The sequence below is a fragment of the Talaromyces marneffei genome, chromosome 5, assembly GCF_009556855.1.
Source record: "Talaromyces marneffei chromosome 5, complete sequence".
Classification (NCBI taxonomy): Eukaryota; Fungi; Ascomycota; class Eurotiomycetes; order Eurotiales; family Trichocomaceae; genus Talaromyces; species Talaromyces marneffei.
Window position 1 is genome coordinate 1,204,171 of NC_072352.1, and position 22,430 is coordinate 1,226,600.

The 22,430-nt window shown below is 48.1% G+C and overlaps 9 protein-coding genes across 9 annotated transcripts; 6 read left to right on the forward strand and 3 right to left on the reverse strand.

The window, feature by feature from the left end:
* Window positions 1-76: 76 nt before the first annotated feature.
* Window positions 77-1,715, forward strand: EYB26_006761 (uncharacterized protein; the record flags this gene model as incomplete). The annotated part of the gene is made up of 3 exons (XM_054266034.1): window positions 77-118; window positions 207-1,138; window positions 1,235-1,715. The coding sequence occupies 3 exons, from the start codon at window positions 77-79 to the stop codon at window positions 1,713-1,715; spliced, it is 1,455 nt and encodes a 484-aa protein (XP_054122009.1).
* A 137-nt stretch (window positions 1,716-1,852) lies between these two features.
* EYB26_006762 (uncharacterized protein) lies at window positions 1,853-3,686 on the reverse strand (the record flags this gene model as incomplete). Its single annotated transcript, XM_054266035.1, has 3 exons — window positions 1,853-3,044; window positions 3,110-3,245; window positions 3,296-3,686. The coding sequence occupies 3 exons, from the start codon at window positions 3,684-3,686 to the stop codon at window positions 1,853-1,855; spliced, it is 1,719 nt and encodes a 572-aa protein (XP_054122010.1).
* Window positions 3,687-4,793: 1,107 nt separating this feature from the next.
* Window positions 4,794-6,664, forward strand: EYB26_006763 (uncharacterized protein; the record flags this gene model as incomplete). Its single annotated transcript, XM_054266036.1, has 5 exons — window positions 4,794-4,995; window positions 5,058-5,063; window positions 5,129-5,180; window positions 5,236-5,982; window positions 6,055-6,664. 5 exons carry the CDS (start codon window positions 4,794-4,796, stop codon window positions 6,662-6,664), a joined length of 1,617 nt encoding a protein of 538 aa, XP_054122011.1.
* Window positions 6,665-7,746: 1,082 nt separating this feature from the next.
* Window positions 7,747-8,867, forward strand: EYB26_006764 (uncharacterized protein; the record flags this gene model as incomplete). The annotated part of the gene is made up of 2 exons (XM_054266037.1): window positions 7,747-8,210; window positions 8,285-8,867. The coding sequence occupies 2 exons, from the start codon at window positions 7,747-7,749 to the stop codon at window positions 8,865-8,867; spliced, it is 1,047 nt and encodes a 348-aa protein (XP_054122012.1).
* A 1,087-nt stretch (window positions 8,868-9,954) lies between these two features.
* Window positions 9,955-11,574, forward strand: EYB26_006765 (uncharacterized protein; the record flags this gene model as incomplete). Its single annotated transcript, XM_054266038.1, has 1 exon — window positions 9,955-11,574. The coding sequence occupies one exon, from the start codon at window positions 9,955-9,957 to the stop codon at window positions 11,572-11,574; it is 1,620 nt and encodes a 539-aa protein (XP_054122013.1).
* A 1,154-nt stretch (window positions 11,575-12,728) lies between these two features.
* EYB26_006766 (uncharacterized protein) lies at window positions 12,729-14,141 on the forward strand (the record flags this gene model as incomplete). The annotated part of the gene is made up of 5 exons (XM_054266039.1): window positions 12,729-12,924; window positions 13,004-13,060; window positions 13,126-13,579; window positions 13,646-13,741; window positions 13,817-14,141. 5 exons carry the CDS (start codon window positions 12,729-12,731, stop codon window positions 14,139-14,141), a joined length of 1,128 nt encoding a protein of 375 aa, XP_054122014.1.
* Window positions 14,142-15,222: 1,081 nt separating this feature from the next.
* On the forward strand, window positions 15,223-17,000 carry EYB26_006767 (uncharacterized protein; the record flags this gene model as incomplete). Its single annotated transcript, XM_054266040.1, has 2 exons — window positions 15,223-16,430; window positions 16,523-17,000. 2 exons carry the CDS (start codon window positions 15,223-15,225, stop codon window positions 16,998-17,000), a joined length of 1,686 nt encoding a protein of 561 aa, XP_054122015.1.
* A 669-nt stretch (window positions 17,001-17,669) lies between these two features.
* EYB26_006768 (uncharacterized protein) lies at window positions 17,670-19,556 on the reverse strand (the record flags this gene model as incomplete). Its single annotated transcript, XM_054266041.1, has 5 exons — window positions 17,670-18,190; window positions 18,259-18,339; window positions 18,388-18,641; window positions 18,698-18,788; window positions 18,843-18,909. The coding sequence occupies 5 exons, from the start codon at window positions 18,907-18,909 to the stop codon at window positions 17,670-17,672; spliced, it is 1,014 nt and encodes a 337-aa protein (XP_054122016.1).
* A 1,661-nt stretch (window positions 19,557-21,217) lies between these two features.
* EYB26_006769 (uncharacterized protein) lies at window positions 21,218-22,054 on the reverse strand (the record flags this gene model as incomplete). Its single annotated transcript, XM_054266042.1, has 2 exons — window positions 21,218-21,418; window positions 21,482-22,054. 2 exons carry the CDS (start codon window positions 22,052-22,054, stop codon window positions 21,218-21,220), a joined length of 774 nt encoding a protein of 257 aa, XP_054122017.1.
* Window positions 22,055-22,430: the final 376 nt, after the last annotated feature.

The following is a 22,430-nucleotide window of genomic DNA, read 5'->3' on the forward strand; positions in this document are numbered from 1 at the left end:
CAAAAAGTTGGAGAGACAGGATGTGTCCATATACAAAGCAAAGGAATAGGTTAACGAGCACAATTAACCCAGCATAATGGCCAACATAACCAATATAGGAAGCGCGTCAGCATTCTGCGTAAGGCCAATGTCAAAAGTCCTAGTCTCTTTCTCAAACTTGAGAGTGCTAACAGCTGCATGTTTCTTTTTGGTTCTCTTTCTCGTAGTGCTCCATTCTGTCCCTCCTGCTCCCAGACAAGATCACTTTCCCGGGCAATGAAACCTACGCGGCCTCTCTCACTTCCTATTACTCCGCTCAGGAAAACAGCGTCAGCCCAGCGTGCATTGCATCTCCGCAAAGCGCCGAAGATGTCTCGAAGATTGTGCACACGCTAACCACCGCTGTGAATACCAATGCTAGTAATAGCTGCCCATTCGCCATCCGGTCAGGCGGCCACACGAGCTATGCTGGCTCCGCGAACGTCCAAGATGGAGTCACGATTGATATGCGAGGTGTGGATGGCGTGCAATTAAACAGTGACAAGTCCGTTGTCTCGGTCGGTGCGGGTGCGAGCTGGGGCAGCGTATACGAATATCTCGATCCTTACAACCTCAGCGTAGCCGGCGCGAGAGATTCGACGGTCGGGGTAGGTGGTCTTATCACCGGTGGAGGCATCTCCTATTTCGGACCTCGCTACGGCTGGGCGTGCGACAAGGTGCTCAACTACGTCGTCGTTCTCGCGAACGGATCAATCGTCAATGCTAACAAGTACGAGAACCCGGGGCTGCTATGGGCGCTACGCGGCGGCTCGAACAACTTTGGCATCGTGGTTCGTGTAGATCTACAGACTTTCGCGCAGGGAGAGATCTGGGGAGGGGTTGTGTTCTACGACTTCTCGACTATGGATGAACAGATCGAGGCTATAGCTGCGTTCAGCCGCAACGATACCTACGATGAGTTTTCTTCGCTGGTGCCCAGTTTTGGGTATTTTAATGGCAGCTCGTTTATCGTCAACAGCTTGGAGTATACGAAACCGGTCGTGAACCCACCGGCTTTCCAGAAATTGATGAGCATACCGTCCTTGGGGAACACAATGCGTCTTACCAATATCTCAAATCTGGTCGGCGAGGCGGAGAGTCTACAGATGAATGGGCTACGGTACGTTTGCCTTTTTTTTTTTTTTTTTTTTTTTCACACTGATATCCCATCCTGCTAGAATAGTTGGGTAGCTGATTGATTGGGCTGTGGTTTTAGGAGTGCGTCTGCCGCCGTGACCATAGATTCATCGGTTGAAGCACTGAGAGCAACCGTGGGAGCCTGGAACGCCAGCGTCTCCTCCGTCAAAGACATCACCGGCATAGTATGGGCGCTTGCCATGGACCCCCTCCCGCCTGCCATGTATAGTCAACACGCTGCAACGAACGCTCTCGGCTTGACGAGCCGAGAAGGCAAATCCTTGATCATAGTCAACTTGCGTGTTACCTGGATTAACGCAGATGATGACGCCAGGGTGGACGGCGAGATGAAACAGCTCATAGCGACTATGGAGCGAGAGGTTGGTTATATTGGGTCTCTGGATCCGTTTGTGTATTTGAACTACGCCGCGCCGTGGCAGAAGCCCATTTCTAGCTATGGACAGACGAGTATGCAGAGGTTGACCAGAATTCGTCAGGAGTACGATCCACGACGGGTGTTTACAAATATTGTGTCCGGCGGATTCAAAATTTGGAATTAATCAAAGCTGTAATGGAGGATGGAAAAAAAAAAGTAATTGCTACAAATTTAATATCTTCAAACTTATTGTTACCCCTAGCGAAATTATAGTCCTTTCTTCGTTGGGAAATACGAGCTGTACGTGATCTTCCAGTCCATCTAAACCCTCTGACAGACCAGCTTCACGCGGGACGGGTTGCTCATCTTCAACAACATATCGTAGTTAACATCATCCGCACAGTTCTGTGCCCGTTTCCTAGCGTCGACTTCGGTCTCGCCTTTCCCCAACCTCGGACGCACGCGATGCTCTTTGAATAAACACGCTATAAAAGCCACCACCTCGGCCTGTGAGAACTTCATGCCGATGCAGTTCTGCGGGCCCTCCGACCACGGGAAATATGTCCCCTTCCGTGGCACGAATAGCTGTTCGGATTTCCCATCAGAATGACCAGGAGTCATAGTATCGGATGGCAAAATCCAGCGCGATGGGCGCCATGTATATGGGTCATCCCAGTATCCCAACTCTGTCTGGATGCCCAGTAACATGGGGAAAACCTCAGTGCCCGCAGGAATAGTGAGCACCTGATCTCCCCCCGCATTGAACGACTCAATAGTTTTAGAGGCGATCTTAGGCAATCCTGTGATCGGAGCGTAGAGCCTTAGCGTCTCGTAAAGCACTGCCTGGCAGCGTTTGAGATCATGGAAAAGAGAGTAATCCCAATCCTCCACTTTTCTGTCTCCAATCACAGTTGTAAGCTCTTCGCGGAGCCAGTCCTGGACATCAGGGTTCGCAGCCAGACGCATCACGATGAAGCCTAGAGTATTGGCAGTAGTGTCGTGACCTGCGATATTCATCACGAAGACGTTGCCGAGTATCTCGTCGATGGAAAGCTGACTCCGTTTGGGCGCCTTTTTGACCGTGTCTCCTGCGTCTTCTCCTTGCTGCGAATCACTTTGGTCAAGGGCGCGCACGAGAGCCGGTATGATCCCATCGTGTTGTGCTTTTCCTTCACTAAGGGCCTTGGACTCCTTGTTCACGACATTGAGCATAGAACTCTTCATAGACGCAGCTGCTTGTCCAATCTCAACCCAACTCCGCGGAACAAATCTACCATTAAGGAAGCGGTAGGGCACCAGCATAAGAAAGATGAGGTATTTGTGCACAATGTAGAGACAGTCTCTGTAGCTTTCCGTGCTGAACTTTCTATCTTTCAACTTCACTGAACCTATGAAGTCGTAAGGTTCATGGAATGCCACTGCTGCGAGCACGTTCATGGACAGCGTCCGTAGATCTTGCTGCACATCTGGTATGTCACCCGGAGCTTGGGACTCCCAGTAGCGTGCGATAGACCTTTGGCCAGTCGAGTCAGTTTTGGAGACTTCTTTTTCCTGCCAAAGGGAAGAATTGATACTCACTGGGCTTGGCGCAAAGTCTCATGCCATATGAACTTCGTATTCGCCTGGTTGAAAGGTATGGAGACAGCTTTGCGATGACGCGGCCAATCCTCCAACTTGACTGTGAGAATAGAATGTCCAAATACGGCAAGAACTTCTGTCCAGGTGTTAGAATACGTTTTCGTCAAAGTATCAGATTAGACTTACGGTATTTCTCCACTGGGCGCACAAAGTCGCGCCATCGTGCGAGTATCTCCTGAATCGCGTCCGGATCTGAGAAATGCAAGTGTATACCTCCTGGCGAGACGAGAGCCCATACGGGCCCAAACCGGCGTCCTGGGCTGCTCTTCTCAAGAAAATGCCAGTTCCGATGAGAGAACCGCACAAAGTCCGGGTATGAGCTCCATGGAATCGACAAGAATCCCAAGAGTTTCCATACCAAAGGCTGGATAATGACCCAGAGAATACTGTTGGGATCAATGGGGATTCGGACGACGGGCACCTTCATACATCGCGCTTTCTGGACGTTGGACTCGAGACAGAACAGGGTCCAGATCACGTAGCCCAGAGCTGTCCCCAAGAGCACATGAATAAGCATGGTATTTACAGTACAGTACCTATTATCGATAGGCACAAACTAGAACTAGCTGGCAAGGGGGGGGGGGGGTTCTAAGAGAAAAGTCAAAGCATAATACAGATATATACACATATTACCCTAGGTTAGGTAGAGTCTGGTTCGTAAATGTGGTCTTCTTTCTTTTCCCCTCCGGAACTTCGCTGAACCAGACCGTGTCTACCAACAAATTTGAACAAGTTGACAAAGCCGTTTATGTATGCAAGTATGGATGCATAGTTAGCCAACGCTCCACGAACTAGACCTATGATTGGCCAATAGGGGGCGTGTTCGTATCGTACTGCCCTAAAATAAGTTAACTTATTTCCTGTACTAATTCTGTCCCCTTCCCAACTCGGACTATCCGACGGTCAGCCTAGTAGGCTAGTGCCAACGAACGTCACCCCACTACAGAGTAGTGATGCAGAGTAAGTACAGACGTTGGAACCAACCTGGTAATTAGATTAGTTGCATCAAATTGATATGTCTTGACATGAGATATTGCCAGGGGACTAGCACTTTTTGGCCCCCTTCTGTACGCTGCACTGTTCTGCACCTGCTCACAGCACTAGTGCAAGTCAAAGCGGCAAACGTTGATGCAATCCACCACTGAACGGTCACCCCAAAATATCTATAGAGGATAAAGGGAAATCTCGGTGTTGATACCTCCACAGCTACTGGTAGATAACAGCTACAATGCTAATCGAGGCCCTGGTCCATGGTCAAGGGTCGGTATATTGCTTCCTTTACCTCCGAGGAGACGGGACAGAGGGCAGAGAGTGGCTAATCGGGGCGCTTTCTCCGAAAAATGATCCTAGAATCACTCTGAATTTTTGGCAGGCTTACTCAGAGTGCATTTTCGTACCGTAGCATTGCTCGGTACTCTCGTACCATATGCGGAGCTTAGCTGCTGCTTCTTTTTTTCGCCTCTAGTCTAATCAGGCGGATCCTAGATCTAGGAAAGTCTTTTGTAGTTTTTTCTGGGCTCTAGTCATGTATCAGTCCCCCCCTCTCTCCCTTTTCGTGCCTATCCTCAACTCCAATTTTTGGGTTGCCGGTTTGATTTCCTGCACCACCACCATCTAGTCCGTCATGTCACCTGCTTCCAGCTTCATTACGACCCCTTTCACATTCCAGTCCTGGCCATTGGCCGCGAAACAGGAAGAGCTATTGATCGCAGGGAAAGCGGCAAGTTGTCTGATACTTGCGCTGATCTTGTGGCGATTATGGAGGTTCACGGTCTCGCCTTTCTTGCATCCTGAGCGGCCGAGAGAACTTCCGTATTGGATCCCATGTAAGTTTTTCCTTGGGAATGCGGCCTGGACTTGTGGTCATTGCTAACAAGCTGTTATATAGTTCTTGGTTAGTACAAGCAAGATCATCAGATTTGCAATTGACCGGTTGGTCCTGACATGATACGTTCTTAGCCCATGGCCGAGCTTTTTTCCAGGACTCAAACGGGCTCATTGCTAGGGCTAGGTAAGCAATGCCATGACAGCATTGAGGTCACTTCAAAAATTAATAGAAGGTGAAGAGACCATTTTCGATATACGCAAGAGCCCATCGCCTTGACGGCGTTCGGCGTAACTTTCTACGTGGTCACACAAACCAAACAGTCGGCCGAGGTGTATAAGAACAAAGACACTCTGTCGTTTGAGAACTTCGTTCAAACGCTCATGAGAAATAACGGCAACGAAGAAGATGTCATTCAGCTCATGTATTCCTCGCTCCCGGCGGACAAGATTGGTTTCCCGAATCCATATGGCGAGTCTCTAGGGGTTCTGGCTCAAAAGATGCACGCCCATCAACTTCACCCAGGTGATCAATTGGCCCTTTTGCAGAGCCAGGTCACTCAACGTATCGATTACCTCTTGCGCATGGACACGCTGCTCGGAACGTGCAGCCCGTACGCAACTTCTAGCAGCCCACAGCACATTGAAATTCCTCTCTATAAATGGTGCTCCGACTACTTCATCCGTCTCGGTCAGCATGTCTACTTTGGCGAGAAGCTCGATCAGATCGATCCCGCGCTTCCAGATGTGTTCTTCGTGTTCGATGAGCTTATCTTCAAGATGCTGTACCAGTTCCCGGGTTTCTTGTCCCACGACATGTCCAAACCCAGAGCCCAGGTGATTGCTTCATTGAAAAAGTACTTTCAGGTGCCTCAAAGCGAGAGACAGAGCAGTGCTGCGTGGCTGATCAACGCCATGGAAGACGAGATGAGAGCGATCGGAGTTGATGATGATAATTTGGCTGTCGTGATTTTCCATCTCTACCTTGCGTTAGTCTCCCATTTTCCTAAAAAAAAAAAAAAAAAAAAAAAAAAGGCGCAATAAGGCTCATACTTTTTCAGGATCAATACGAATACAAGGAAGAGCGTCTTCTGGCTGCTGACCTACCTTCTCCATAATCCCACCCTTTTGGCTAGATACCGCCAGGAAACAGGACCTGCTTTCAAGGACGGCGAACTAATTGACGCATTGTACATTCAGAACCCCGCCACCTGCCCAGAAGTCTCCATGATATGGCATGAGACACTCCGGGTCTCTGGCTGGGCAGCTTCGGTGCGATTGATCATGGAAGACACAATGATCGGCGGGAAAGTCTTGAGCAAAGGTAATCGTGTGATCGTGCCTCATCGACTACTACATTTCGACGAGAGCATCTTTGGTGCGGAGCCGAACAGTTTCCGGCCTGAGCGATGGCAGCAGAAGGACAATCTGGAGCGCAGCCCGTCCTGGCGGCCGTTTGGTGGCGGCCAGACCATGTGCAGCGGCCGGTACCTAGCACGTTTCTCAGCGACGACCTTTGTGGCGATGCTGTTGCAGCGCTTCGATGTGGAGTTGGTGGGGAGTCCGAAGCTGCCTGCGGCCGACGAGGGAAGACCGGTGTTGGGTATCATGTCGATCAAGGAGGGACACGATTTCAATGTCCGACTCTCGCCGAGGAGGAAGGATAACTAGATACGGTGCTACGTAGTAGTTTTGTTTTGTTCTGCAACTCGTCAAGGATTAAGATTGTCGATCTTCACATGCTAGATACTCTTTACAATGATAGATAGACATTGAGCACAGCCTATCTCTCGTGGACTCCACATAGTGAGTCTCAAATATGCGATACTCTATACTCGATACAGTAACTATACCGGCAGATGGTGAGCACTCTGTAGAATGGTATGTACCGCGTAGTAATCATGGTGGGTGCTGTTCGCGCGCCATTACCATTAGTTAGTTACCCACCGCCCCGCACCGCGATACTCATACTCTGTGCTTCGTGCTATACTCCGTACTCATGGTATCTATACATATCGCGGGGATATACTTCGTGCCAGGGCAAATTAGCATTTAGCAAGGAGTCAACGGCGCACTGTGTTACAGTTACACTGCATTGGAGAGCGTAGGTCTGGGTGGCCGATTTTCCCTCGTCGAGCTCAGCTCGGCCATGTTTCCGGTCTGCCAGCGTACCTTATACTCGTAGTATCCTCGTAGTAGGTACAATTATACCGTATATGGGATGGGACGTGTTGTTGGATTTGGTTAGTGCCGCCCCCAATTAGGCACCACATACAGAGTAGGTACTCCGTGCCCTAGTAGGTACTAGGTACTAGGTACTAGGTAGTCGGTACTGCTAGACTACTAGTACGTACTACTACGGTACTAGGTACATCGTCGACTAAAGTTTGCCAGGGACCCATACAGGCCCCGGCTCAATTAAGTTATGTTAGCGCGGTGGGACCAGGCCGTGCTTCCCGTAAAAGTAAATAAATGCCCCGCACCAATAGTAACGTGTGTTAAAAGCAGGGAAATCTATAGGCCGATAAACTACACCTCATCATCTCACCCTTGTCTAGTCACTCTAGTCCACTCTCTTACAGGAATGCAGTGCAGGAAAATGGACCTAGAGCATTGGATTACAAATTTAGTTACGGAGCTGGAAATACGTAGTCACATTACGTGGACACTAACCAAATTCAAATAAATCTGGGGGCAGGATCGATCATAGCTAGCTAGCTAGACGTTCAAGAGCTCCTATGCCCGCACACAAAATGGAATCAACTACTGCCAAAGGGACCATCGTCATTACGGGCGCCAACGGCGGGCTGGGAAGCGCCGTCGCAAAGGAGATTGTCTCCAAGCCTGAGTTCGCCGCATACCATGGCCTCTACCTTGTCCGAGAGGCGGCACACGCGCCTGCCCTCGACTCCGTGCTCGCCACGAACTCAATGCATCCTCACGAAGTTCTCTCGACGGACTTGACCGATCTCGATGGTGTCCGCAAAGCCGCTGAAGCCATCAACCTGCAAGTCGCAGAGGGTAAGATCCCCCCGATACGGGCTCTGGTCCTGAATGCTGGATTCCAGGATTTCGGCAAACAGACCTGGACCAAGGATGGATTCGATACCACGTTCAGCGTCAATTATCTGGGACATTGGCTCTTGACGCTACTCTTGTTGAAGAGCATCGATAAGGAGGCCGGCAGAATCGTGATAGTTGGCAGTCAGGCTCATGAGTAAACACTCCCCTTAGATGCCCCTTGAGGACATGGAATAAGCTAACAGGCATCTTTTTTTCCCCCCAACTCAGTCCTAACGATAAGCGGAATGACTCCAGCAAAGCTTTTGTCGACGACAAATACAACCCGATGATCCGTGACAAAGAGAATTTTGAAGCAATTGCCAAGGGACAATGGAGTTCTGCGGTGGAGGACACGACCTGGCGCAGCGGGTTCCGTCGTTACGGTGCGTCCAAGCTCTGCCTGACTACGATGATGCACGAGCTCCAGCACCGCATGAATACGGATCCTCAGCTGAAGAATGTGTGCATCTTGGGCGTTGACCCGGGTGCCATGAGTACTGGCCTACAGCGTCATGCATCGTGGCTCATCCGCGTGCTGATATTCCAGATCATATTGCCTCTTACATTGCTCTTGATGTCAAATCCACCCTTGCGCCCAACTCAGAAGTCAGCGTCGGATATCTTGCAGGCGGCTTTCGATTCAAATGAGGTCCTAGGCCAGTACCCCAAGGATCTGTATTTCAATGGCGACGAGCCATTGGAAACGAGCGAGGAGTCGAGGGATGCCCAGAAGAGAGAGTTGGTGTGGAAGGAAAGCGTACGCTATACACAGCTGAAAGAGGGAGAGACTATCCTAGCGGCCTGGGAGTGAGGGTTGTGTCGTCCGTTTAGGCTGGGTCAAGTGGTTTAATTAATATCAGACTTTTAGTTGTCACTTAAAAGTCCCACCAAGGACTTCGTATCACGGTGATAAAAGAGCTACGTCTGCTGCTGATACAGCCATTTCATTTTCAGTAGGACTAGCAACAGGGGCGCTCTTATAGTTAGGTATCTAGCCGGAAATCATTTACAACATAAACACTATATTGTCACGAGCAAACCATCCAATAGGAGGATAAAGACATTGTAAACATACGTACTGCGTACTTCTATCTACGTGTATCCTGATTATTTCCTATATCTAGTTTAGCGTCCTCAGCCATCTATCAAAAGACCCAATGTTTCAAACCTCCCCCCACTTGGTAGCGGTAACTGTAATTGCTTCCCTATCGCTGCGTCCCAGATACGGAGCATATACTTTTTCTTCCCTTTGGCCTCGGTAAAGACCGGAAACCGTTTGTTGTGCTACATTAGTACTACAAACCATAGATACATTGCTGCATGTTCGATTCCATATCAAGTGTTGGCTGCATGCCAGCCAACCAACAGTCTCGGCTCTTGCTACTTCGAGGGTGATTGGTCAGTATTAAATATAGTATTATAAAACCGCCCGCTACAAAGCCTCTAACTATGTAATATTAACGAACTTAACTGATAAGTGATAACTACATAGACATATACGGCTGAGTAAGCCTTCTGCAGTGCAGTATCCATTTAAAATGTGGGCTCGGACTCGTAGCTGCACGCTGCACGCTGCACGCATGCAATGAGCTGTTCCGGAGCAGATAGTAGGAAACAAGCAACGACGGCTGGTTCTCTCGGTGAAGACCAATACGATATTGAACCTATTCCCAATTCCTGGCAGATGCGCCTCCCCATTATCTGAGTCAGGGTTACATCCGCCAGAAATCCGGCGCTCCAGCTTGGAGCTCTTTTTGTGATTGAGTATTCCTTGACTAGAAGCTCGTCTGGTGTCTGGTGCGTAACATCGTCATTTTTGTCGCAGCTTCGTTACGGACCATCTGATCATCATTTTTTTTGACTTGTCATTTGTCTTCTTGGTGCCTGTCCCACTCAACATGCTCTCTGAGCTTCTTATCAGTCCTGTTGCCCTACTTCTGGGCTCGTGTGTCGTCTACTGTCTGGTATCGTTCATCCAGTACTGCCGTCGTCTCCCTAACATTCCCGTCATCGGAGCGCGCAAGGACGACTGGTTCCCCATCTTTCAAGCAAAATGGCGCAACACGTTGAACTTCAAGGCTGCCATGGAGCAAGCCTACACGCAGCATCGCGACAGCGCCGTCATTCTCCCCGTCGTTAGTGGGGGTGACAGCGTCATGCTGCCGTATTCCGAGATAGAGTTTGTCACCGAACAGCCAGATTATATACTCAGCTTCAAGGAGCGCGCCGCCCAGATCTACCAGACTGATCACACATTCATGAACCCGAGGATAAATAGGGCGGCGCGCTATGATACCATTATCCGAACGGTTATGACGCCTCAGGTCGGGAATCTGATACCCGCGCTATCAGATGAGGTAAATTGGGCTTTTGATGAGTACTGGGGCACCGACACATCCCAGTGGAAGGAGGTATGCGTCTTCGAAACGGTGCGCCATATCGTCGGCACTGTTGCGAATCGCGCCGTCGTTGGTGCTCCGTACTGCAGGGACCCTGGGTTAGTGAAGAATGGCATGGCTTTTGCTATAGATGTGCCCTTTAGCGCCTCGATTTTAAATCTTTTCTGGGAGCCATTACGGCCCTTCATCGCCCCTTTCGTCACCATTCCAAACCGTATCCATACGCAACGGTTCCGGAAAATCGTCCTGGGGGAGATTGAAAAACGATTGCGTGACTACGATACACGTCGAGCAAATCCAGATGATAAATCGCTTGACCCCGAGCCTAATGATTTCCTCCAGTGGGCGATCCAGCAGGCAAAGGCATCTGGTGACCCATACATGTGGCGGAGCGAGACTCTGGCGGATCGTCTTCTGATCCTCAACTTTGCTGCCTTGCATACATCATCTCTCTTCGCGACATGGGCTATGTTCGACCTTGCATCGTGTGAACCCAAGGTCCTCGATGAGCTGCGCGAAGAGATCACATCGGTGCTTGCCGCGCATGGCGGGCAGTGGAACAAGCGGGCAGTTGCTGAGCTCGAGAAGCTGGACTCTACCATGCGCGAGAGTGCGCGGTTGAACTCGGTCCTCGCCGTGGGTCTCAGGCGTGTTGTCCTCGCCGATAATGGGCTGACTACACCGTCCGGCGTGCACCTACCCAAAGGAACGCACATCTCTGTACCAGTCTACCCCGTCATGCGGGACGACGGTCTCTACGCTGACCCTAATACATTTATGCCATTTCGGTTTTCTGAACTGCGCCGTAAACAACAGCAACGCCTTGAAGGAGGAGGAGACGAAGACAAAGAACAAGAGAGTAATCAAATTAACACGAAGCGCATCCCTAATAATTTCACAGCCACCGGTCCTGACTTTCTCGTCTTTGGCCACGGGAAGCACGCCTGCACCGGCAGACACTTTGCCGCTACCATGCTGAAACTCATTCTTGCTGAGGCTCTTTTGAAATACGATTTCGAGAGACACACCGAAAAGGTAGAGGGGCCGTGGTATGGAGATTTCCGCCTCCCGCCGATGAAGGCTTGCATTAAGATCAGGAGGAGAGAGACACCAGCGTAGAGTAGGCTGGATGGGCTTGCTCTTGAATAATATATACTTACGAGTACTGCCTAGAGTTCATTCGTACATGACTTTCTTCGGTTTCTTTTTCTTTTTCTTTTTCTTTTTTTTTTTTTTTTGGTTAAGACTCGCTTGTTTCTAAGAAGGGATATCCTGTATGTCCAATTTGGCTATACTACGAGGACGGTAGTTGGTGTCGGCAAGTATAAATTGGCGTGCTAAAATGGGCAATTTTACACCGGCTCGTATCATGAAAGATATATTTGCCAGCCGTTAAGAGCTAAGACGGCGCAATCGGATTTGTTTTGGTGTGGTGCAGTATACTTAGTAACTGCTGCGGACCAGCTTCGGGTCCCCTTCCCATCGCCCGAGAAGAGGGGTCCGTCTCCTCTTAATGTTACATCTTATGGATACTAAGATCACCAAGCCAGCCAGTCCACACAGTGAAACGGATGATGGTCGGATGTGTACTACCAGCACTACAGTACTAGTAATTGTGCAAAATCTGAAGCGGGCTAGGTAGGGCATGTTGTGTGTCTGCAAGGCGTCATTGGCGAACCCTGAGTGGATCATGCTAGTAGGGTGAGTGTGAGTGACGGACCGCAGATGCAAATAAATTAGTTATATCCTGTAAGGATTATCATGCAAATGTACTCCGTACAATTCTTGAGACCGATCCGTCCAATGGGCATCATGTGAGCTGAGAGACGGCTGGAACAAGCAATTCCACCCGATCAGGAGGAATGTTGATAACATACAGAGTAGGTATAACTTACGGACATGCACCACCACACCCTTGCGGCGTACCCGCCTATGGTTTTTGGCCCCAAAAGTCTTGGTTTTTGACTCTTCCAGTCTGATGAAAGGACGAGGCGCATACTCCCCGGCCAACCTTTATCCTCTCTCCAGCCCTGTTTTCTAAACTGAAAAAAAAAAAGGTAAAAGCGCCCAATGCTTATTCTCCGATCTCAACCTTACTCGCCAGCATATCGATAGTCAGAAAGCTATGCATCAAGAATAAGATCTCTCAAGAAGAGAAGCCGAAAAAAAGAGAGATAGAGAGAGAGAGAGAGAGTGTGTGTGTGTGAGAGCGCTCGCTCGCGCGTTCTTCTTGATGTGTCTATGACCGGCGTTCCTCTCTCCCCGCACATATTATGGCTTCTTCAGCAGTACCGATAGATCTTTGCGCCATACCGGCGGGAGTCTCACCAAATGGAGTATACAATTTCGTCAACCCGCCGTCGCTCTTCACAGCGCTTCTGGTCATCAGTGTAGCTTTGGGTGCCATCTCGACGATATTTGTGTTGGGGCGCCTTTTTGTCAATCGGAAAAAGTTGAAGATCGCGGATTGTAGGTGTTCACCCAACATCTTCTCTTTGCGGACACTCTACGGAACGAAGCTAAAATTAATTGCTTTGAAACTTGATAGATATGACATTTATTGGCTGTATAACCAACATTACATATACAGGCCTCATCCTTGCTAGTAAGAGGAGCTTCAATCTCACCTCCCATCTAGTGATCGCTCTTCTCACTGTGGACGTTTTGCAGGGCCAGATTCCTACCGCCATATCTGGGACACTCCGGTCTGCGATTTCAATGGCCAGTCGCTCAAGATCCTGTTTGTCCAGACCATGTTCTTCGGCCCGGTGTTCTTCTTCACCAAGGCTGCCATTCTGTTGTTGTACAGCCAGCTCTTCGCGATAGAGACGCGCTTCAGGATCGCTATATACATTAGCATTCTCGTCACGCTGCTCCTGTATCTGTCGGAGTTCCCGCTGGCAGCCGTCTACGCAGCGCCGAGGCCGGGCCACTCGTGGGATTCTTTGCTGGAGAACTTGACGACTAATGCACCGCGACTTGCCCTCGGCGGAGCCGTGCAGAGCGCTATCTCAACTGCGCTGGATATTTACATCTTTATTCTCCCTCTTCCCATTCTCCTGAAGCTCCAAATGATGCCCAGACAACGCTTGCAAGTTCTCGGCATCTTTTCTACGGCTCTTCTGTGAGTACTGCCCGCCATTGTTCTTTGAAGAGAAAAACAACAAAGCTAAGATATCTTCCTCTGTAGCGGAGTTGGCGCTAGCGTAGCGTCACTTATCATCAAGATTAGGCTCATGTCGTCGGCGGACTCTAGTTGGCTCGGTGCTCAGGCCACCATGTGCACGTAAGTCATTCCCCATCTTGCATTGCCCTTTTTGCGAATAGCGTGAAACTGACGTGTGTGCGACATACAACGTAGAATCGTCGAAACTAATATAGCGCTTATCGTTGGCTGTATGCCCGCATTTGCGCACTTTGTGTCCGTCTACATACGCGGCTCTACGTTCATAAAGACTCTACGGTCGAGGCTGATGAGTGGGACTGGCCGCACGCGCAACGTCTCGGCACCTTCGAAGGACGTGATTACCTTTGGCTCAAACCAGCCGCCGAGACGGAATAACTACTTTGAGCTGACGGATACCATGTTGCTCGAGACGCGGTCGCCAATGGTGGATGGCAGGTTAGAAATGGACCACCACGCCAAATCGAGTAGTACTCAGAGTGGAGTGGAGAACGCTGTATGATAAATCGCATTGAAATATGTACGTAGTTATGAAAAAAGCACGTCCTGGATAAATAAGCATGAAAGTGAACGGACAAAACTTAGCGCAGTTTTCAATCTCTTCTTTTCTTTTCTTTTTTCTTCTTCTAATATTTTCACTGCTATATAGCAAATGAGATGGGTATCCGTGCTCGGTCAGGGCCGTGCTGCACGTACGCAGGTATGTCCAAAAGGAGAAAAAAAGGGAACATTCCAGAAATGGAAGAGAAGGGTCATTCGAGTTAGCCTCATTAACTAACTACCATTCTATTGATATAGGGACGCCATAAAGTTAATACGGAGTATACTGACTGGCTTAGCAGCTCGCGTATTTAAGCCTGTGGGAGGAGGCCCAGAGGACAAAACTACTCAGTATGGTAGTAGTGTACAAACTCTAACGCCTCTGACATAGCCCGCCACGAGTGATAATACGTATAAACCTACTACCATAGTATATCAATCAATAGATATCATTCGAAGCAGTAAGCCAATACAATCCAAAGAGGAATGTTCCATGGAAATTCCGCCCACGTGGTTCGCGTGGAAGCAAAAGGCGGAGGTCAGACGGCATGTTTCAACCCCCCCCCCGTCGCATCTTGGCTTCGCTGCATAGTGGTGCATATCCAATCTGCCCATCTGCGAAGGAGTACATACTTGTAACTACCTACTATGTAGTAGGATACGACGGCTATCCCCGGTAATTTCGTTAGTTAAATGGGGCCGTAGAGGGATAGCAATCCTGCAATCCTGCAAGCGGTCAAACAATGCTCGACCACCGGGTTCCTAATCTCCGGGCTAGCAAACCTCCTGATTTGTGCTATGGAACCGGATTCTTGATATCTAACCATCCATATAGTTACGTAGCTATCAATTAACTATCAATATACGCAGTACTCACCCCACCCCTGCTAAGCTAACTATACATTTGCACGCCACCGCGTGGTCGACCGGCGCAGAGCCCAAAACAACACAGGCTAAAGAGCGGGAAAAAGTCATTGTTGGCTAGATACAAGCACCGGTATCCGCAGCTTTGGGATACCTATAAAGAGCCCCTCCCCACGTCAATGCATCAGAAGCTTTCCGAGATCCACGAGCAAGGTTTGATCCCACGCTCTGGGCTGCCGTTTGCAACCTTCTCCTCCCGTGTCGCTCTCTCTCTCTCTGCTGCTGTCTGCGTTTTCTCTATCGAGAAATCAAAACATGGCCGACCATATGAGTCTCCGTCAACTATGCGTAACGATCCCCCTCCGTTTTCTTTTCATTTCATTTCCCCTCCAATTCTGTCGGATCCGATATCCCTCCCTTTGGCTGACTTTTGTCAATGGATACAGTGTAAGGGCTTGACTGTTCTTCTCGGTGCCAAGAATGTCTTGCTCCCAGGCAGCGCGGGATACAATGAATCGCTATCGTCGTATTTCTCGCCCCAGGCATCCTCAGTCCACCCGTTGTGCTTTGTCACGCCGCAAAGCTCATCAGATGTGTCCAAAGTTGTCTCAACTCTGGCGCACAGCGGCATATGTAACTTCGCCGTTCGATCCGGAGGACACACTTGGTTCCCCGGCGCTGCGAATGCGCCCTCGGGTGTGACCATTGACCTGCGCGGTCTGGACTCGATCAAAGTCCACACACAGAACTCGAGCGTATCTATAGGCGCAGGTGCGACCTGGGATGTTGTATATTCGAAGTTAGAGACCTACGGGCTTAGTGCTGTTGGTGGTCGCGTGTTAGGAGTAGGCGTGGGAGGACTGACTCTCGGGGGAGGCATTTCCTTTTTTGGTCCTCGCTATGGTTGGGCTTGCAACCAAGCACTCTTGTATGAGGTCGTTCTCGCCAACGGATCTATCGTGGAAGCCAGTGAGAGCCACAATGCAGATCTCTGGTGGGGACTCCGCGGAGGATCGAACAACTTCGGCGTCGTTACTAAAGTCATTTTGGCAGCCTTCGAGCAAGGCCCCTTGTGGACGACTACCACTGATAATACACTTGCCTCGGTCAACGACCAGGTCAGCATCTACTCTCGAATCATGCAGTCACAGAACTACGATGAGAATGCATCTTACCTGTTCGGTTGGGGCATCTCGCAACCACTGAACCAGACTGTGCCTATCACCTTGAACCAGCTTGTCTACACAAAGCCGCAAGGTAACAGCACCCCGGAGTACTTCCAGGATATCGTGAATCTGCCAAACCTAGCCCCTCTCCAGGCCGCAGTTGTTAATATGTCGACGATCGCTGTGGCGGGAGCCGCTGCACAGCCGCCACAAGTTCTGCAGTATGCATATCCCACCCTCTCTCCTATCCTCTGCTTTTATCCAAGCAAAAGAAAAAAAAAAGTATTGGCTCTTCTTACTAACTCTAAAATAGATACTTCACTGCAACAATTACATATGTGCCTACGAAAGAAATGCTCTTGGCCACTTTCAACGCCTACAATAACAGCGTAGCATCAATCCAGAACCTTAAAGGGGTAACTTGGACTGTGATCATAGAGCCCCTCCCACCGCAGATCTACGCTCGTGGAGCTACCAAAAATGCCCTTGGACTTGCCGACAACACCCAGTCGCTCGCCGTGTGTCTGGTCTCGGTATCCTGGGTTGACCCATCGCAGAACAATCAGATATACGACCTGTCGCGTGGTCTGCTGGATACCATAGAGAAGGAAGCAAAGAGGCTCGGCGCCTTTGACCCATACATCTATCTTAACTATGCCGCGCCGTGGCAGGACGTCATCGCGAGCTATGGCCGAGAGAGCGTCAGTCGGTTGCAGAAGCTGCAAGCGGAAGTTGATCCCCACAAGATATTTCAACGTCTTGTTCCTGGAGGATTTAAAATTCCTTGTTGAACCTAAAATCTTTAGCCATAAATAAATTATTTTAATAGATATTGTATGTCTGCGTTGGTTGCAATACAATGTTCAGACTTGGTGACCTCTCGGGGGGAGTAGATAAGAGCCCACCTGCCTAGTCAAGGAGTTGCTGGTAGAAGGACATACGCCGGCTTGGAGCAATAGAACTAGCATTTTGCTTTACTACGTAGGGTGTCGACGTGGTGATTATATTCCCTCGTTGACTATCTTATAAAATGGGGGAGAATTATCATGGCGCGAGCTCGTTCTCTGCCATTATGCCTGATTGCTGTTGATATGCCTCCTATTACTCCGAACCCCGACTACCGGGGCAACAGATACTCCGATCTTCTAGTATATAACTGTGTACGCTCTAACTAGCTTTGTGTAGCTCTTTAAGCTATGTCCTCTACTGTGACTATACTCGTAGTAGCTCCGAATCAAGCCCGGCTCTGCACCCTGATAGGAATGCGTCTGCAGGGTCAATATACTAGAAGTTTATTATTTGGCTTGCCCCTAGAGATGAGTTGCGCGGAGAATTGACAAACACATATAATAAAATTCGAGGAAGCTTGACTATCTGCGCCTCAAATTGCAAAAATACCACCAATTGCATTGAGACATGTAACGCATGTTCGAGCAAGTACCTAGTTACCTAAGGTTTCGCTAAAACTGATACCTAAAGTCCGGTGCTCGATCACTCCATTCGTCCTGTGGAATGGTAACTCCCTCCGCCAAAGCTCTATCCTTCTCTCGCTCTCTCTTCTTGTAAAGGCCCAGTACAACCCACCATCCACACCATGCAAATACCAAACAACCAAGTGACCATGAATGACCCAACACGAATCCAGGCGCAGAAGAAGTTTGGTATACCTGACCTGCAACAACGCCTCCGATATTGATTAACGACAACAAAATGCCAACGCTAGCCGCTCGTTTGCCATCCGGGGCACAGTTTGAGGAGAGCCAGGCAATGTTCGTTCCGGTACACAAGTAACTTGCCGTTGAAATGAGATATGTTGCGAAATATTGAACGCCCGCCGAGAGACGACGGCGACTGTTGGCAACCAAAATGGCGTAGCCGACTATGCCGAAGGGTGCAGAGATGATTAGGGACAGGAAACGGGCTTTGTATTTGTCTGATAGAACTGCACCGATGGCATAGACAATTGCACCCCATAGATTTACTATCAAGTGGTTAACAGGAGTTTCCGAGGAGAATTGTTTAACTACAAGGGCGCGAGTAACTACTTACCCGGAACGACCAGATACTGGGCTTGGATAATCGAATAATGGAACCCATCCTTCAGGATGATTGGAAGAAATGTGCCAAAGCCTAGGGCTTATTAGCATAAGTCATGTTGAAACAGAACCAAGGCTTTACCATAAAGAATCGTAACGACACATATCTGTATACTTCCGTGCAACCAGCTCTTGACATCCTTGGCAGCCATCTTGACATCTTTCCATTTGTAATGACTCTGTCCACCACTATACGCTGCAGTTGCCTCGGCGCGGTGTCGCATAATTACTCTGTCGTTTTCGGTCAAGAAGTACGCAGTCTCAAAGTTCTTGGGGACAATGAATACACATAGCCCTGCGAAAACCAGGGTAATGATCCCTTCTATGATGTAGAGCCTTTTTTGTTTTCAGGTTAGTTCGAGAGTTCGTACAAGTACAGAAGGGTGATATACCATCGCCAGCCTTTCATTCTAGCCACACCATCCATATATAGGATTGCATATGCCAGTAAACCGCCAAATGCTCCGGATAAAGCAGAAGCCACTGTTTATTCCGTCAGCTAGTTATGTAAATCCCAGATATGACCCGAAATCTCACCGAATAGAAAAGATATTCTCGTAGCCAGTTCTTCTCGCTTGTACCAGTCACAGAGGAACAATATCATTGAAGGGAACAAACAGCCCTCAAAAAACCCTAAAAGAAGCCTAGTCACGGCGAGGGATGGAAAGCCCTGTACAAATCCAGAGCACATGCAAATCAGACCCCAGCAAAACGCGATGAATGGAATAACTCGATTGTACTGGAGACGTTTTACTAGAAGGGAGGTCGGGAACTAGGTTAGGTAGTTAGGCATGGCATGACTCAAGCGAGTAAAATGGTTTGTTGTGTGGAATCCATACTTCAGCAATGATATAGAAGATATAGAATATCGAGATGCATATCTGTAGGCTTATTAGTGCGTTGATAGATATTAAGATGGAGTGGACACTCACATTCAATTGGTTCCTCTTGAGTCCAATATCAGTGCTGAGACCCTGTGTAGCTGCAAAGCCGATCCTTGAAAAGAAATACTATATCAGCAAAGTGTATCGGAGAATCCTTGGCTAGAAGAGTACACACATTACCATGATCAAGGTATGAGATCAGCATCAAAAACATCATGACCGGTGCAATGAAACAGTCCAATTTCCAGACCACGGCCCGTTCACGTTTGGCATATTCTTCATTTGAAAGCCCCTCGCCGGCGTCACTGAGGGTAAACTTAGTAGGTTTCTGATACTCGATTTGTGATTCATGTTCTTTTTCCTCCATTGTTTTTGAGACCTTGTGTTTTATATTGAGAAATAGGAGACAAAGCGATCAAATGAATCTTTAGTATTCCGACGGTGAAATCAGACTGTATTTGGGAACTCGAATATCTGTTGTTGTACGTCTTATATGTAGCATATTAACGTCAAAAAAGAAAGCAGAGAGATCCATGCTCAATTGCTAAAAGATTATGCATAAAACGCCACCTCCACATTACGCAATAGTGAATTCTTTTACCCCAATATTTCCCCAGGTTTACCACATAAGCGTGTATATTGTTACAATTTGATGTAGTACTAACTACATGGTGGATCGGAGATCATCCCGTAGCATAGGGCACCCGGCTTGTATCCCGGACGGCGAACCAAGTATTTGGAGAACCGCGATGAAAGTCAGAGACTTTGTACAGGTCTGAAAGGGCAACGATCTATAAGGCATAAGTTGATTGCCAGGGATGACTGATATACTTGGAGGAGCCTATAAAGAGATATGGGTATCATTCAAGTACGTGTATATTATAGGAAGCATTTCAAGTTATTGCACTAGTTATTTGTAAACCAACGGCACGAGGACTCCATCTTAGACGAGAATCTGTAAATACAATTCTTTTGAAAAATTAAGATCCTTCATGTTAATTAAGACTTACTTATAAAGTGAAAAGGAAAAGTTAATCCATGTCCTCATTAGGAATGTGGCATTGGTAAGTTTGTCTAAGACTAGGGCTATCGGCATGGAATACAAGAACCCCTATTACAAGATTTGTTTGCCCTTCAATAACAAAAGGAAACTATTCTTGAGCAATTTCAAGTATTATTCGTTGAGCCAGTTCCCGCCCAATGCCCACGGTACATTATAAATATCAAATTCTTTTAGCCCTTCTTCGTCATTGTTCACTGAATGGAGTACACCCGCCGGAACAAGACTTGAATTTCATTAATAACCTCCTTCAACATGCCAAATGTACAGATCGGATCATTAGCCTCGATTGACAGATTTCTGCAGATTTCCGAGTTGCGAGTCAAGCCAAAGAGCGAATTTCTGTCAGATTGGGCACAAATCCCATATATACATGGATCTATATTTTATCAGTGTTTCCGGGGAATCTTACCAAACCCTGAGCGGTTCAATGTCACGTTCAATATCTTCGCTCCACTCATATATAGAACTCATATATAGAGGGATCCCAGTCACGGTTAGCCAAGCTTGGATATCTTTCATTCCCAATACTTCGAGGGGCAAAGCACAGTTGAATATTCCTTATGATGCACCATCTGCTACAACTAGAATATTCCGTATATCTGATCAGTCTTGCATAAATCGCGCGAAATAAAAATGAAAATCTTCATCTATTGCCCTAAGACTGTTTTTTACAATCAAGAAATAAGAAACAACGTGTTGAAGCAAATTTAGTATCCAGAAAGATCCATGTTGTATTTTAATAGCTCGAATATTAAACAGTACCTCCACATTAACTATAAATAGTGGATCTTTTACCCCAGGTTTTACCCACACAGACTAAAAGTGTGGATCGACTACGTATTATGTGCCATTGATATAAGACCGGAGATAATCCGGTGTGGCACTTGCATATTTTCAGTAGGAACGCTCATGCATTTGGAGAAAGGCTACGACCACAAAAACTAGAGACCAGGCAGGAGCGCATCCTAATGAGCTAACGCCTTCTCCAACATAGGAAAAGCAACGTTTGCAGTGTGCAGACTCAACGCTGTAGCAATCTCCAATACCTCCATGATCTCTTGTGGGGTTGCCCCATACCCCAACGCATTTTTGATATGTAGCTTCAAACCCGGTACGTACAGATGGGTTGCTGCAACGTCAAAGGCACAGTAGATCAGCTCTTTTACCTAATACATCCAACCCGTTTAGTGACTGATTTAATTAATTATAGCGTTTGGTTGTAGACATACCTTTGGCTCTAGAGCTCCCCGGTCACCATGTTCAGTCTTCTTGGTCCACGGCACAGATGAAAAGTTCAGATAGGCTTCAAAAAAGTCTGGATCGAGCCGTAGAAAATCTTCCCAAAATACGTGCCAGTATCCACGATTCTTTGTAAATTCCGCTTTGAGTTGTTCTTGTCGAGTGTCAAATGGTGTTGCTTGTCCGGCTGGATGGTTCTCTTCTCGGAGTACTTCCGCGAGTACAGGGATGCCAATGTTGCACGCATGTATACCGAGGGTAGACGTTAATTCTATCACCTCTACTATCTCCGCAGATGTAGCTCCATTTTCAATGGCTGTTTGAATGTGTTCTTGTACACCGGGTGCATAGAGATGAGTCGAAGCGCTGTCAACAGCCAAGGCACAAAGAGATTGGACTTTTGGGGTTAGAAAGCGGTGGGTCTTTCGTTTGGGGACACTGCGTAGGTCGAAACTCGCTTTGAAAAATTCGGGACTTAGATTCGAGATGCTTTGCCAGCCATCTTTCCAAGCGTGTTCGCCGAATTGGGCGACAAATTCATCTCTGGCGGATTCTGACGACATGGCGTTTGCATATACTTTAATGCCCTTGGTATGGGATGCTGAAGGCTAGGAGACCGAGGTTGTTAGAAACTCTGAAATTGGTAAACACCTTGTGAAGGGCAAATGTGGGACTTTATATGGCTATCCCCTCAATGTTTACCCCCCACACAGGGTAAAATCTACTCGAATACACATTACTGTATACGTGAGGGGTTAGGAAATGTTTTAGGAAAATTACTTCAAACTTCATTCATGGCTTTGCTCATTGAGCTACTACTACTACTACTACTACTACTACTACTACTAAATCCTGAGTACAAATGAATTCATGAGCCCTAGAATCTAGACTTGTTCTGTGGATTGTCCTCCCATTCAACATCATGCGCAAAGATAACCT